Raw genomic sequence first — 14,348 nt, forward strand, 5'->3', positions numbered from 1 at the left:
GCAATTTCATCCCTACTCCTCTCATTGCAACAGAGGACTGTAGCATTTTCATGGCATCCCAAATTTCCCCTCTCCCAACAGGAAGATGAGCCCCTCTACAATCCCCATAACCCAAATATGCAGAGGAAATAAACTCCATTATATTAAATATATTATACAGTATGACCACAAAATTACTAAATACTCAGAGTTGATTGAGGAACTTCTTCCAACAGAAACTCTTGCTTTGCTATAACTGACACTGTACCATACAAGCTAGTTCATGCAAAGAGACATTACATGAATCGGGTAAATACTCTAGCTACTCCTGAGTAACAATGGATTCAAGCAGGTTATGGCTACTGCTCCAGGTCTTTCTATCCTTTTAGTAAGTCATCTTAAGCCACCTCCATGCCCTCAGTTAAAAAAAATAGTATTATTTCTAATAGCCAAACAAACATCATGTTCATGTGTTTATCTTAGAATTCTATAATACCTCCTTATTTTACCATGGTGCAATGAGCGAGCTGCCCAGGGGGCAGGTGATGTACCACTACCACTGTTTTGTATTTTTCTACTCTCTCACTGCTACCCATATGGATCATCAGCAGCAGGGATCTCTTCCATTCCTTGCAAAGCATTGGAAGACAGAACCTGCTGTCAGCTGCCCTCAGAAATCTGGAGTAGGGTTCAGATTCAGCCGCCAAAGTACGCTCCAGTTGCAGGCCTGTAATGGTTAGAGTTTCCAGCTGAAAGCCACTCAGAAGTAGCTGCAGCTGCCCATAGGTCCATTTCCATCACAGCTGGAATGACCCTGAAGTTTGTTAGCACAGCACTGATTCAGCTCCTGTCCTATTTTCAGGGTTCTGATGTCTCATACCCAGCTTTACTCACCACGCTCCACACCAGCAGCCGCCCTCCAGACAGGCGCTGTCTTCTCTTCCACAGAGCCCTTGGCCCGACGGCACAACCGAAGAGCTCCGAGCTCTGCCCCTCTCACACCACCACACCCTGCAGAAGCCTTGAGTACTGCTCTGCCCCAAACTCCAGAGCAGCTGGCTGCTCTTCATGCTCAGCCTTCTCTCATCCTCTCCTCACACGCCCAAAGGCCAGGCCAGGCCGGCACACCATGCCATGGCCGCTGTCCGCCAGCCTGAGGCCCAGCTCTCCGTGCTAGTCACAAACCTTCCAGAGAAGCTGGGCTGACGGTGCCCCGGAGGGTGCTGCTACCTCCCTGCTACCCCTGCAGGCAAAAAAGACCATTTATTCCTCATGAGAGCAAGCAAGCGGGTCAGCTTCTGAAAGTAAAGGTGAGGCTTTAGTAAAGGGAATTAATCTCACAGTCACCATAAACTGCACTGGCTCCAAGTGCGAACAATGGAGGAGGAAGACCTGATCCCTCGGATTTGACTGATAAAATGTGATTTATTTAGTAGAGGTGGGAGTTTTTACATTAATACTCAAGAGTTTCAACTTACTCATCCAGTAGGTTACATCTTATGGATACAAGCAGTTCCTTTGATTAAATTATACTGATAATCATCAGTCTCTCAGTGAGATGAGTCATACATTGACAAGAAACAAGTTAATAAGAACTGTTTAATTTTTCACTACTGGCACCACAAACAGTTCTTTGTAAACTAAATTAACCATAAATCCTGAGCCCTAGAGTGCTCCAGTGAACCACATGAAGCCACCCCATTTTCTCCTATGAAATTCAGAAAGGTCATGGATCTGTTACATTCAGCCTCAAGAACAAATGTTACAGGGATAACTGGGTGAAGGTATAATGGCTTGTGATGATGAAAATGATCCAATAGTCCCTGCTGGCTTATTTACTACGAATCTATAAACTCACCCAAGAGTGAGAAAGACTGCTCCTAAGTGGAGCTGTCATCAAGCAGATCAAAGAAGTCAGAACTTAAAAAGTACAAATGCCAGAATGCACTGCGGTGATGCTGGACTTGTACTGAAAATTTTATGTTTAGTCTTTAATTTATTCATTTAAAGTAACAATCCTTATAAGCATAATTATTATGGAAAAAAAAACCAAGAAAGTTTTATATGCCTTTCTAAATTTTATTGGAATTGCCCACAGATTTGTCACCAGCAGAGACCCTACTTTGTTGGCCCAGCTGTTAAAAAAAATATAGACTGAAGCCAGCATTTAACTTTATGCTGTATAGTCAACTTTAGTAAAATCAATGGGATTACCTAGACTGTGCAATACTAAAGAGCTTTGTAGGTCACTGAAGAAAGGGGATCAGACATTGCATTTTCCCTGAAAAAGCACAGTAACTACCAGGGACTATTATATGATATGTGTGGGAGTAGGATAATACAGGCCAAATTCTTATGCCAGAAATAACCTTTTGAAAGCCACAGGGAAGCTCACAAAACCACACAAACATTCAGCTGAAAGGCCAAAAAGCTACAAACACCCTCTAGAACAGGGGGATTGTTTGGGTAAAAGATGCACAGATGCAGGTCCCTTTGGGCCAAGGAAAAGTAGGTAGAGCTCTGTAACAACCTTGAGGCTCCGCTAGGCTGCACAAGAGTTTGAACTGCCCCAACTCCACTCCAGACCCCTCCCACAGACTCCAAAGCTATGCAAAGAGTTTAGCTCAGCTAAACACAAAACTGGTTCTGCTGATTGTATTTTACTGCATTTTCTCCTTTTCTAATTAGCCTCTCTTCTTACAATCCTGCAGAAATACTCAGAGACTCTATTCCTTTAGGTGTTGTTGTTCCATTACAAAAATGCTGCATTAAAACTTATTTTCTGGAAATAAAATCCACTGTAGAGCAAGATGGTCAATATTTGCATTCTTTAGGAGGGATACTGCAGATAATCAGTATGTAGAACAGGGACTAAATTCACCGACAAAAAAACAAGCTGCAGGAGGATGCAGATGGTTGATACAGGAAGTCAGTTTAAGGTCACAGCTCAATTTAACATGAGAGCTGAATTTAAAAAGGAGAAAGGAAAACTGTTACAAACTAAAAATAAAATAAGCAGACTACACTGTTTCAATAAAGCAAGAGCACATATTTTAATCACTAATATTTCATTGTAATCTAGATCTTCAATCAGAAACTATGCTGGACAGGTAGAAATTGTGAAATTGCAACCAAGTCCAGATTTCCATGATGTTTGCCTCACAGAAATTCATTAGCTTCCAGACTTACTATGATCCATTTTCCATTGTGAACAAATTCCCTTTTTTTTAATTCAGGAGCAGGTTGAGCCCTTCTCTGCTACCAGTATATTACTGTATCGTGCAGCTCCTATATATCAACAAAATAGTTTGTACCATTAATGTACCATATGTACCATACGTGATCTCCCAGTGAGCAAAGATATTTTGTGATTTTTTTCTAAATATTCAATAGACAAAATCATATATAAGGATATGTTTCTGTATGTACACACTCCTTTATCACACAAGATTGTAAAAAATCATATCTGCAATTCCAGTCAAAAGAACAATCCTAATTTCATAACTTTTTATGTCTAATTATAAATTGTCATCACCAAAGTGGAAAGAGATTAAGAAAATCCACTACAGTTTCAGAAGAACACACTCACTTCTGAGCATCATTAATACTTGCACATATCCTTCCCTTGTCATTTCTCTAAGTTCATGTGTATCAACAAGTCTTTTTTGTGGATTTTACAGGCTCTTTTATGACCTACAAAGTCAGAAATTCAGGTAGTTTCAATAATTTCTGGTTCTCTTAAAAAAAAAAAAAAAAAAAAAAAGGAAGCAATTTTTTATTTTCCAAGCAATTTTATAATACCATGAGCAAAATGCACAAGCCCTTTTCTCTGAACAAAGAAGGTGCTGGATTGTTTTACTGCTCTTCAGAACAGGAAATTCTCCACTCAAATGATGGAGAAGAGTATTTCATTTCAGGAATTTTTCCCAAGGAACAAACATGGTTGGGTTTTTCTGTATCTTCTACAGTCTCTCCAAAGGTCAGCTGGAATGATATTCCAATATCCCTAAGTCAGGGATTTTTTAAGTCTGGTCATTTTTTATACAGCTGAGCTGTAGGACCTACCTGCTTCTTTCTCTTGATATTACAATTTTCACTGCTTCAGGAGACAGAGAGCTGGAAGTAGAGCAGCTCAAGTCAGAATTCATTCACTGGGCTTTGAATGTGTCTCTTGAGCCTCAGCATGTGCAACTAAAGGAGAACCAGCCTAAAAAAAAATCTCTAGCTATTAATGAAAACTATTGGAAGCAAACGTTCAAATACTCAGAGGGCCTTAAAAAGAATTGACACCAAAAATTAATCTCAGCAGTCAAGTTCCTCTGATCTTCATTATAAACTGAAAAAGAACAGCAGGATTTATATAACAATAGGTAATTAAAAAGTGGCATAGAAGATAGTGAATATTTCACTAATGTTAGTTCTTGCAGTGCTGCTTGAATTTTGCAGCCAAATACATGAGTTCTCTGAGCCTGACAGAGATAAAGCACAAATAACTGAATCTAATACCTGCTTCTAAGCCTTTTTCCCTGAGCAATAAACGTACTAATTGCAGAAAGCAGGATCTAGCTTTCCTTTTGTGCTCTACATGTTGTCACACATGGATGGAAATAATTAGCATTTATCAGAAGGGCTTTGGCTCAAAGAAGTTCAGTGAAAGCCTAGGTATTTTGGAGACATATCAATAAAAATTTCATTAAGAAAGGCTGGGTGGGGCTAGGTCTATCTATGCCAGTGAGACATTCTTATTGCTCTGGCCCTAATACCAAAATCCTGGATGTACCTGAATGAATTCCCATCTAAACCCACACTCAGCAGACAGTAGACAGAACAGAAATGTGTGCATTGTAGCCCATCCCAAACCAGCTTTATGAGCCTAGCTGGGTATCTCTGCAGCCTTCTAATTGAAATACCAAGGTTTCAATTCCAGATATGACACCCCAGGACAGCTCTGGTTCTGGAAGCATAAAAATTAAGCTGAGATCTTGCAATGTAGAAGAAAATGAAATGTCAAAACATCAAAAAACTTTTCTGAAACCAAGCTTCTGTTGTGTAGCCAGCCTCTATTGTGACACATGTTATGAAGCAAATTATCTTTTTACTGGACCAGACAGGAAGAATGAAAAATCTATAGCTAATTTAAAATCTGCCTGCTACACACAATATCTAAAATATTTTCCAAATGCATAGTGGCAGAACAGTTCTCCTAAACAAGGGATTTGCTCATTTAGTCTCCAGATCATCATTGGTACTCCCTTAACCATTGCTTAGCCTCTAAAAAAGTTCATTAATTTCCTTCAGAAAGTTTCTTACCAAGGTACTGAGGAAAAAATAAGGGATTTGAAAGTAAGTTACATGAAAGGACATGACATCGCCCAGCCTCAACACAACTAGGGAACCTATAGAAAAGTTCTCTCTTTTTTTTTTCTTTCTTTTTTTTTTCACATAAATAAACTTTTAGAGTTAACCTCTGACAGGATAGGATTTCTATTATGCTAAACATTACAGCCAGAGAAACAAGGTATGGAAAACTGGCCTGTACTCATGATAATCAAGGATTCCCAGGTAAAAGAGGGTGGCAATGGTTTGTAATTATACTGTCCTTTGGTCACACAGATCCCCAGCTCCTGCCCCTCAGAGCAGAGCTCAGGAACATGCACTGAGATTGCTTAGGCCTTACTGCCTTAATGCAATTCACAGATTTCTAATTCACCACAAGGACTCACTACCTAATTACTAAGGCCTCAGTACTCCAGGGAGAAAAGGAAGCATTAGCCCTGCTTTAACCCCTTTAACAAAAACCTGCAAAGACAAAAATCTTTGCCCACAGCCGTTCAGACACAGATGCATCTGTGCAAGTCTGTGCCACAGCCTTTCAAGCAGCCTGAGGATTTCCATGGGCAGCAGCACCTGCACAAACCCATCAGACCACCACAAACACACAGCAGCAGCAGCCTGCATCACAACAGAGGTGTGTGCTGGTCCACCAGGACTGAAGTGCAAGACTGGCAAAGTAGAAGCGAAACTCAAGAGTGTGAGTGACCTCCTGGACTGAGCTAACAGAAATCATTTGTCCCAACAGCACTCCTTAAAATGTTGCAGAAGTGAAGGATATTAAACCCAAATTCATTGCCCACAGAACTCTTACTCCTCAGCATGGAGTGATTTGGTCATCCTCCTGAGACTAATGGCATGCATGCCTTGGAGCTAACCTGACCTTCTTCCATGACACTGTTCCAGCACCAAATAAGATTAAGAATAGTGTTTTGAAAACTCTGAGAAACATTAGCATGTGGGACTCATAAAAGTGACTCACACAAAATATAAACCAGAGCATTGCAGCCTTACCAACAACTTCAATCCTCACATGCAAGCTTCCAGACTAAAGATAAATTCTGTCAGCATCACAAACTATCACATCTATTCCTGTTAGTCATTTCTTTGCTTTCCAGAAGCACCTCTTATTAATGTGGACTGAAATGACAGATATTTTCTACCTTCCCCCTTTTCTTAGAAAGGATAGTTTCTTTCTGGTTCCTAAAATCAAAGACTTCAATTCCATCAAGTCTCTGACCATCACAGGGATCTCCAGAATAGCTTCTTTGAAATGCAAGTCAAAGGAAAGGCAGGATATGGTGGTGGTTTTTCCTCAGCTGAAGTTACTCAGGCTGACAGGCACCTGATGCTTTCCATTTAGTATTTTTGTTCTGTACTAAGAAACATAGAAATCTGTGGCTGTATGTATATTTTAGTGCACCAGCACCACACAAAAGAGAAAGCAAGAAGTCATGCATAAAAATTGCAATAAGGGAGAGCACAGACAGACAGAACTATTGAAAAATATAGATCTGCAGGATCTAGATACTTAATGGATGTATAGAAAAGGACACCTGAAGTACTACTGATTGTCACTATAAGTGTTGCTACTTTTAATTAATTAGGAATACCAAGATAAACCCATCTGAAATTGAAAGAGGAGTTACAGTAGCAATTCATACATTTATTGAACAAGACTTTTTTCACTATCAAGAAATGTTCGATTTGGGAATTTGACCATTAGGTATATCTCACTAAAAAAACCCTGACCAAACTGCCAGAACTCCAACCATGGTCCCGGGATATGCATAAATTCTGTCTCTAGCAAGTACTTAGGGACCAGAGTGCTACATGTTCATAGTGGCAGTTTGTCCTGGATTTGGGGATATCTGCCGTCTACTTGGGCCTGGAGTTACGAGAGAATTATAAAACACCAAGAAATACAGGAGAAACAGCATGCTCAGATCAAATCCAACATGCACAAGAGTATGCAGAGCAAATCCAATGCACAATAGACGTGTGTGCTTCTTTTCAGAAAATCTTGGACAGAAAGAACTCTGGTAGCTGTAATTATGTGTTTTTACCTATTAGAATATATAACAATTTTCATAATAAATCAGACTTGTACCTCTAAACTCAATAATGGTATTTGCTAACATGGATTCCCCATCAAAGTACTGCAGAGAAATCTGAATAGCAGAGAGCGAGAAATCTCTGATGCCCTGAACACAGCTGGAGCAGCACTGCAGCATGCAGGGAGGTGCAGTCACATATCTCAGAGCACTTTGACGTTGGGCACTGCTCCCTGTGTGGTGATGTGTCCCCATGAAAAGGATGGCACTTGCTGTGCATCTTAATGTGCTGCTGCAGATCAGCCTATTCCCAATTCTTTCCCCACAGCAGTTTACTGAAGCACGGCCACAGGCTCCAGCTTGCTTCTCCTCTCAGATATGCTCACCCTCTGCTCCAACTCCTCCACTCTCCCTTCTGTTCTGTTAGGTTTATTTTCATCACAGTTACAGAAGTTTCATGCTGAGCAAGTAAAATGATAGTTCCTTTTCTAAAAATCTTTTTATGTTTCCCAAAACAACTGCATCTACCAGACCTGTGAACCAAAATACCCTTTCACTAGTATTCAAAGGCAGAAAAGATAAACAGTGCTACATAAATCAGATTATGTTCTCCAGTGAAGAAATTCCTTTCCAATAAATCTTTTTCTGGTATTTTACTGTTCAGATCAACACAGATACACACTGTCCACTATTTTTTTTTCTTCTGGGAACAGGACAGTTTACTTGAAGCCACAATCAAATTAATCACATTTCCACCTTGTAAAAAATTAAAGCAGCAAATTAAGCCTCAGATGAGAGATACATCACACTGCAGAATATTAGATTAACTTAACTTAAAGCAATCCATCAACTAAGAAAGGAAGAAAGACTCATCCACTTATTCTAGATAATTTCTTCAGCTGAAAGGAAGTTTTTTTCATTGGTATCTGCAGAGAAAATAGTTTCTCTCTGTCTATCCTGAGAGGTGTCTACAAGAAGAGGCATAAATACAGCTCAGGTCCCCCAGGTGGAGGCCCAGCTTTACCTCAGAAGCCGTAGAGGTACAGGCCTGCCTGAGACCCAAGCACATGGCCCCTTCTCAGCAGTACTGACCAGTTAATGCTTCACCAGACTAATCTTGTTCCTCACCTGAGGAGCAGGGACACTGCTGGCTCCTCTCACTGCCTCTGCCACTGGCCCTCTACCAGGTTACTGATGAGATATCTGTTGATTTTTCAGTTTGGTGTAAAACTTTTCCAGTATAAAAATTGCTCCCTGTGCATTTGTACAGCACCATCAGCACCTGATGCTGCTAAGAACCTTGTGCAGTGTCTCTTACAACAAATTTCCAAGTTTATGTGCAAACAGAATATTTTAGCTTGACAGTGCTGTTCCATAAATTTGGATTCCCAAACTATCTTATTTTGTCAACCTTTGAAACTGATTAGTTTGTATATAAAATCACAGTTCATTTGGCACAGGATTTCCATACCTGGCTGCTTGTCAGTGCTTTGTGCAGTGTTATGAACCTCTGTTCCTCCATTAGTATTCACTGCAGCAAGATGATGAATGACACTGAAGATGTGTTTATCTGATGCGATTTCTTACTTGTCTTCACCCATTTACTATATACCTCATTTTGTTTCCTTTGTTGTCTGCAGTTTTTACCAAGGAAAACTTAAATTTTTTTTTCATGATTACCATTTTCTGCATATCCATGAACCTGATCCAGCTTCTTTGAAAAAATTCCTATTGACTTCAGAACACACTAGAACTGGCCTCTATGGAGGATGAATGTGTCTGGCATGTCTAATGCTGCAGTACCACCACCTATTCATCCTCTCTGGTTCTTGTCTCTTTTGGGACTTCACACTTTACCAGCTCTGCCAATAAAATGCTAGCATTTACGCCCCTTGCTTGCATTTCAGAAATATCCCAACCTCCGGCCATGCTGGCACCATGTGGTAATCCTGCCTAAGCCTCAGTCTGCACTCTGACCTCAATAAACAGCGGTACCTCTGATACACAAAAGCCAGCAAGAACCAGCTCATCTTGTCAATCTCTGAACCAGCAGGAAGGTCTCCTCATTTTGTGACATGCAACTTAATCCATGACTGATCTTGGTCCCTTTTAAGCAGTCAAGCATATGTGCTCTACTTGCCCATTATCTGTAAAAAGCATTTTTTCTGGATGTGACAATGCAAATATAATGCAAAGCACACGAGAATTTTCCCCATTACAGGGTGTAAGGTAGCAATCTTTACCTTAGGATTTTTATTTTCCAATTCATATGCAACTTTGTGAGACATGTCATTTCAATTGGAAAAAGCAAATTATGCCAGAGAGAATTCAGCTCATCCTCCCTCTCCACAAGCCCAGCCAAAGGGACCGGCTTTTTAATTATCGAGCAAGAGAGACAGTAAAATATCTCCACCTCCTTTACAGGATCCTCAGGCTCCAAACTCATTATCAGATTGCTTTTTAAGAGTCAGCAAATTAAACTCCCTCCAGCGTTATAATCACCACAGTGATTATAATTCCATGGTGCAGTGAAGTTTTAGGAAGCTACAGACTTGGAGCCAGTGTTACAACCACAGAGTGCAACACACAGCCCCCACCAAGCAGCACCACACTGGGAAGTTCAATCTGCTTACTGGAACAATCTTTAAATAGTATTAACTGGCAGACAGCATTTCCTCTAGCTCAGGCTGCAGCAACACTAGGGGGTTGTAATGAATCCCAAATAGAACACAGCACATGCTTCATAAACTGTCCTATAACTGGCTCTTATTTATTAAAAATTCAACTCTCCCATAAAGTGGGCTTAGAAAGGCAACAGGGAATAAAAAATATATTATTTTTCAAACTATTATTTTCAAACTATTGCTTCAAAACCAGCAAATTTTTTATAACCATTTATTTGAAAAGCTATGCTTTTTAAAATAACCATTACAAAATAATAATTGAGAATATTCCAGAAAGCATTCTACTTGATCAAAAACAGTAAGCCAGAGATGGCACCTTCAGGTTCTAAAGTTCCCTTTACAGAAAAAAAAAATCCTCTTTTATATTTTAGCCACAGACTTGAAAGATGAGCATAAAGGGCTTGGACCATTTCTCAAGCGCTTAGCACCTGCCAGGTGAGGTCCAGGTATGGATAAAATTTGGCTAGACTTTAGAATCAGCTTCTAGGAACACTCTTAAATCTGGCTGTAAGTAGATGCGAATCATAATCTAGCCTCTCTTGGAACTCTGTCCCTTATTAGATTCAATAATCACTCTTCTGAATGACAGTAAAGGGAAATTCACAAAAAACTGTTTTGGAGATCTGAAAGGATCGCTCCCGGTGTGATAATTACTATGTTTCTATTTCTGTTAATGACACCTAAGAACTGGAAACAAAAGTAGTGGTGGAGGATTAAGTAATTATGGAGTATTAGGTTCATTTGAAGAGCAGGGTCACAGAAAAAGGCAGGAGGAGGAAAGAGTGAGCATGTTGTGGGCTGCTCATCAGCTTGAAAGCTATAACATATTCCCCCTTACTCACAGTGTGGTAGCTGTAAAGGACACAGACTCACAGTACAGATCAGCTGTTCTTTATTGTTCCCATTCTGGAAAGCTACAGCTTTTATGGGTAAGTAAAGCTCTTGTTAACTATAGATAGATACAATCTCTAGTCTGTGCTTAATTTTCTCTCATCTACAAATTGCAAATGTATGTGACAGAAATAGAAAACTAATTTAGGCTTGTTTAAATATAAAAGTGTAGTTCTATGACAAATGCAATACTATAGATGACCTAAAATTCTTCTCTCTTCTATTTCAAACAATATTTAACACTTAAAGTCACATGAAAATTAAGGCTGGTTTAAAGAAACTAGTAAAATATAAGAATGGCAATGAAAAGGAAACTTAAAGCACTGGAAAATGATGAGTTCTTATGAAATTTAAGTATTTGAAAGCAAACTGAAATTCATTCTTCTCTATTGACAGTACAACATCCATCAAAGACAATATGCTCACATGTGCTTCTGCATACACGCTGCACTTTGCCAAGCACTACTGGGAGGATTGGAGCTGCATTTAGGTGGTCCAGCCTTTGCATATGGTTATGATTCAATCCACAGCACAGTGAAAGCTGGAGTACAAGCCCTTAGCTCTGACCTTTCCACGTGAAATGAATGCCTTTTATACTGGATTTAAAATATACCTTTGAGACTTTAATTTCCATTAGTCTCCAGATCATTCCAAGGTATTGGTTAACTGGATCAAAGGGTTCAACCTTCCACCTTCATTCACATGATGGCAACTCACGTCACAGTTGGACCTCGTGACATCAGCAGAACTAATCTTAGTAAGACTCAATATGTTTAATGGTGAAATAATCTCTCTTTAAGAGCAGTATGACAACTGAGCTGCCATTTAGAGTAATTACCTTCCTAGTCAATTAAATGATTATTCAAGTAAAGTTAAACATTTCAGTAGTTTTGAGACACTGATAAAAAAAGCAGGTCAAAATTTAACTTAAAAACACTTTAAACGGTCAGAGAGATGGGCACAAAAAAGTGGACTAAACTAGTATTAGACAGGTATTGCTTCTGGCTAAACTACCTCTACTCTACAGGTCATTTCTATAGGATTGATTTTCTATTGCAATTCAGGTGGCGACAGCTGAACTTGGTGGATTGTTTCTTCTACTCCTACATCATTTATGTGTACCTGTCCTACTTTCTGAATGTTCTGCTCAGAAGGCTTATCCTTTTGATATATTTGATGGTCGTGGCTCAAAGTTTTTATTCACACTTTTGTTCCTGCTCTTTCCAGCCTGATTTTACTCACACAGCACTGTTTCTGCTGCCCAAGTACAAAACTCTGGGCATAATAAGAAATGACAAACAGAAAACCACATACTTCTAAGTACAGGTTTGTCAAACTTGTCTTTAATTTAAAAAAAATCCAAAACCATTCATTAATGTAAAATCATATAACAATTCAGACAATTTTTAGATGTAGGCTGTGTTACCTTCCTTACAACTAAAAATGCTAAAGCCAGCCTGGAAAATATTACAAATTCCTTGTGTGTGCAGTTTTCAGCATTCCCCAGCACGTTGGCATTTGCTTCAACAGCATTATAAACCCATAATACATCAATACCATAGGGAAATCCCACAGCTGCTGCTTTTAATACAAGTTGTTTTCCTTGTTGGTTTTAAAGCATTGTATCAGATGCACTTAAATAAATCAGAGTCAGCAAACTTATTGCTGTCTAGAACATAATGAAAATTCAGCTACTCTTATTCTTTAGAACTAGAAAGAGACTGCACCAAAGTCAATAAAGCCATCCTGACCTGCACAGGCTGCAGGAGGGGAGACAGGGTCCCAAAAGCCATTTTGAACCAACTCCTCAAAGGCTCTCAGCTTCATTTCTGAGGTGCTTTGTGAATCAAAGCTCTTGCACTTGAGGAAGGATGAGATTGTGCCTGAAGGCTCATAGCTGGTATGTGTTTCCATTTTTTCCTGTTTCTAAGGACTTGATTGTATCACAGTGGCACCTACAATCTGAAAAGAAAAAAACAATCCCCCTCTTCTTGCTCTGTTGCAATCCAAGTAACTTTTAATATCTATTTGCCTAAACTTATCATTCTTATGCTTTGGGATCCCTCCACATGCATTAAAAAACCTAAATTAAGTAAATAAAACACAGTGCTGCTTGGAAATAGCTAAATTATCTTTATTCTAATATCAAAATCAAATTTTCAGGGGCAGCTGTTTTCTAATGGAGTTACAATTTAAATTAAATCTATACAGACAAAGTACTTCATTCAGGGCCCAGTCCAGGGAAGGACAGTGACAGAATATTGTTGCTTATAAACTGGAATGGGGACTTTGCTATGGTGCTTTGTAGTTAAGAGTACAAAACTATATTCTGTCAAGTCAAAAAACATTTGGGAATAAAAGTAGCTCAGCTTTACTGAAAGATCTGTAGAAAGTCCTTCAAAAACACCAATTCCAGATGGGAAACAAAAATGCCCATTTTAAAGAAATTACCCCATGTTACAAATTAGAGAATATTTTAAGATTATTAGAAATATCACAAGTATTTGGAATCAGCACTGTTCAATGCACATGTTGAATCTAGCATCCCAAAACTATTTTATTCAAATAATTTCATCATTCTTTCACTTATTTGTGAAAAAAAAAAAAGTAAAATAATAGGAAGAAATCTAGCCACAAAGTAATTCAGCCAGGAAAAATTCAGCACAGCAAAAGAATCTTAGGACTTGCTCAGAGACAGTCCCTCCCTCCCTTTATTAAATGTTTCTTTTTCTGAAAAGACCCTCCCACCCACTTAGATAATTTTGATATTAATAAAATTAATATTAATAAAATTATTTAGATAATTTCTAATAATTTTAAGCATTTCTGCCAGACAAATAAAAGTGAGAGAAACTTGTCAAGAATTTTGAACCAGATAGTTCCAGGTAATGTCAAAAAAGCTTACACAGCATTATGTAAACATGAATTTGTCCAGGAAAATCTTATTGCCACCTTCAATGCCCAGACAACGCCAACCCACTCGTGCAGCAGAGCTCAAACCTACTCACACAGCACAGGTAACCAGGTCAACACAATTAAGTTAAAACCTACAAGAAATTATCCAGCAAAAAGAAATATTGGATTTTCAAAATTGCTAAAACCCCTATGTCCACCTGCCTACATTTAAAATCTGATCCTTCTTGCTCTGCTGGGAACAAGCATACAAGTAACACTTAATAGATATTGAAAAAGTGATGCACCAATAAGCAGATTCTGCTGAGCAACCTGGGTTTGGAGCAGAGCTCTAATTGTAGGTCATATCTTACAGCAGCATGGTACTGTAAAATATGTAAGCACTGAGAGAGCTTATAAGGCCATAGCTTTTAAAATGTGTGTCAGAATTGAGAATGATTTTTTTTTACAGTACAAAGTCTCTTATATGCATAAAAATATCCAAACACACACACCC

At 38.9% G+C, this 14,348-nt stretch overlaps 2 protein-coding genes across 5 annotated transcripts in view; one reads left to right on the forward strand and one right to left on the reverse strand.

The window, feature by feature from the left end:
* SH2D4B (SH2 domain containing 4B) overlaps positions 1-905 on the reverse strand; it is a 65,788-nt gene extending 64,883 nt beyond the window's left edge. Inside the window, exon 1 of one of the 2 annotated variants that reach the window (XM_068197294.1) lies at positions 572-905. In XM_068197294.1, the coding sequence (XP_068053395.1) occupies positions 572-620 (49 nt within the window). In that variant the 5' untranslated portion in view covers positions 621-905. The remainder of the gene's footprint in view (positions 1-571) is intronic. The other variant, XM_068197295.1, reaches the window with a different exon arrangement.
* Positions 906-1,438: 533 nt separating this feature from the next.
* Positions 1,439-14,348, forward strand: part of LOC137477910 (rap1 GTPase-GDP dissociation stimulator 1-like) — a 42,936-nt gene continuing 30,026 nt past the window's right edge. Inside the window, exons 1-2 of one of the 3 annotated variants that reach the window (XM_068197298.1) lie at positions 1,439-1,563; positions 10,893-10,977. In XM_068197298.1, the coding sequence (XP_068053399.1) occupies positions 1,538-1,563; positions 10,893-10,977 (111 nt within the window). In that variant the 5' untranslated portion in view covers positions 1,439-1,537. Of the gene's footprint in view, positions 1,564-10,552; positions 10,978-14,348 lie in introns of those variants that run through there. The other 2 variants (XM_068197297.1, XM_068197299.1) reach the window with 2 other exon arrangements.

This window comes from Anomalospiza imberbis, chromosome 8, assembly GCF_031753505.1.
Source record: "Anomalospiza imberbis isolate Cuckoo-Finch-1a 21T00152 chromosome 8, ASM3175350v1, whole genome shotgun sequence".
Taxonomy (NCBI): Eukaryota; Metazoa; Chordata; class Aves; order Passeriformes; family Viduidae; genus Anomalospiza; species Anomalospiza imberbis.